General features: G+C 58.5%; 1 protein-coding gene across 1 annotated transcript in view; it reads right to left on the minus strand.

Moving 5' to 3' along the window:
- Positions 1 to 910, minus strand: part of TMEM230 (transmembrane protein 230) — a 1,774-nt gene extending 864 nt beyond the window's left edge. Inside the window, exons 1-2 of the mRNA XM_010143841.1 lie at positions 781 to 910; positions 224 to 346 (exon numbers count right to left, since the gene is read on the minus strand). Of these exons, the coding sequence (XP_010142143.1) occupies positions 224 to 346; positions 781 to 879 (222 nt within the window). The 5' untranslated portion in view covers positions 880 to 910. The remainder of the gene's footprint in view (positions 1 to 223; positions 347 to 780) is intronic.
- Between the last annotated feature and the right edge of the window lie 220 nt (positions 911 to 1,130).

Here is a 1,130-nt window from a genome sequence, read left to right on the forward strand (position 1 = left end):
GAGCCCCCATGCCCCCCCGGGCAGGCCTCCAGCCCAGCCAGGAACCTGCTCCAGAGCTGCCAGCTGAAGCCGTCAGCGGGCTCTGCTGCCAGGCGCTGTCAGACTGACTCCCCTGCTCACAGGCCTTTTGCTCTCAGCTTCTACACGTGACTGTTCATGGCAGGGCTGGAGGAACGGCTGAGCAATGCAGGACTCGTAACAGAAGCGTAATCAAACCACTTACGCCTTTGCTGATGTATCCTGCCAAGAGTAGGGCTCCGATGATGATGAGGAAGGTCCCGATCATGAAGAGCACAACGGCCAGGGCAATTGCCTTGTAGGGGATTTTGGGTGGGCTCTTCTTGAACTGGATGGAAAAACCCCAGTGTTAAACAGTTTAACTCCGCACAGGTCCCCTCCACCGCGGCAGGGACGTGAGCCCCACAGCTGGCAGAGCTGGGGGGACAAGCTGGTGCAGCAGCTCTGCTGCAGGGCTTGTCCTGGTGCTTCTGGGAGGAGTCCTGCCCACGAGACCCCACCGTCTGAGCCAGCGTTTGTGCCCCCTGCTTCCAGATCTGCTCCCAGTGCCTCCTCCCTCTGCAGCAACCCCCCTGCCCCTACCCAACAAGCAATCTGTTCCCAGTTAAGCGCTCCGTGCTTTCTGGAGGAGAAGGGCTGATGTGGTGGCTGGCAGCTGTGTTCCTCCCTGAGCTGGGGCTGCTCTGCTGGAGGTGAACACCACAGCGGCAAAGCCACAGCGGCCTTTCCCAGCAGAAAGGGCTCTCCCTCCCCGCTCTTCACCTGCAGGTCTATGTAGCCATCGTCGGTGCTGGAGAGCTTGGAGTACTTGACTTTGCTGCTGGGAATTCCAGCAGCCAGGTTTGTGCGTGACGACATCATCACAGGGAGCTCTGGGCATCAGCTAGAACCTGGAAACCAGAACAAAAGGTGTCAGAGCAAAGCGGGTGACAGAGCCTGGGGCAGAACAGGCGACATCTACACCAGGTCCCGTTTCACAGGGTCACCCTTCCAGCAGGGAGATGTCTGAGGCCCAGCTACTCCTGAACAGGGACACTGGCAAACAACCCCAAACCAGAACTAAACAAAGCAGCTTTTCAACCAGCCGGATATTTTGCAATAGCTCCCTTTTG

Source organism: Buceros rhinoceros, unplaced genomic scaffold, assembly GCF_000710305.1.
Source record: "Buceros rhinoceros silvestris isolate BGI_N320 unplaced genomic scaffold, ASM71030v1 scaffold39960, whole genome shotgun sequence".
NCBI lineage: Eukaryota > Metazoa > Chordata > Aves > Bucerotiformes > Bucerotidae > Buceros > Buceros rhinoceros.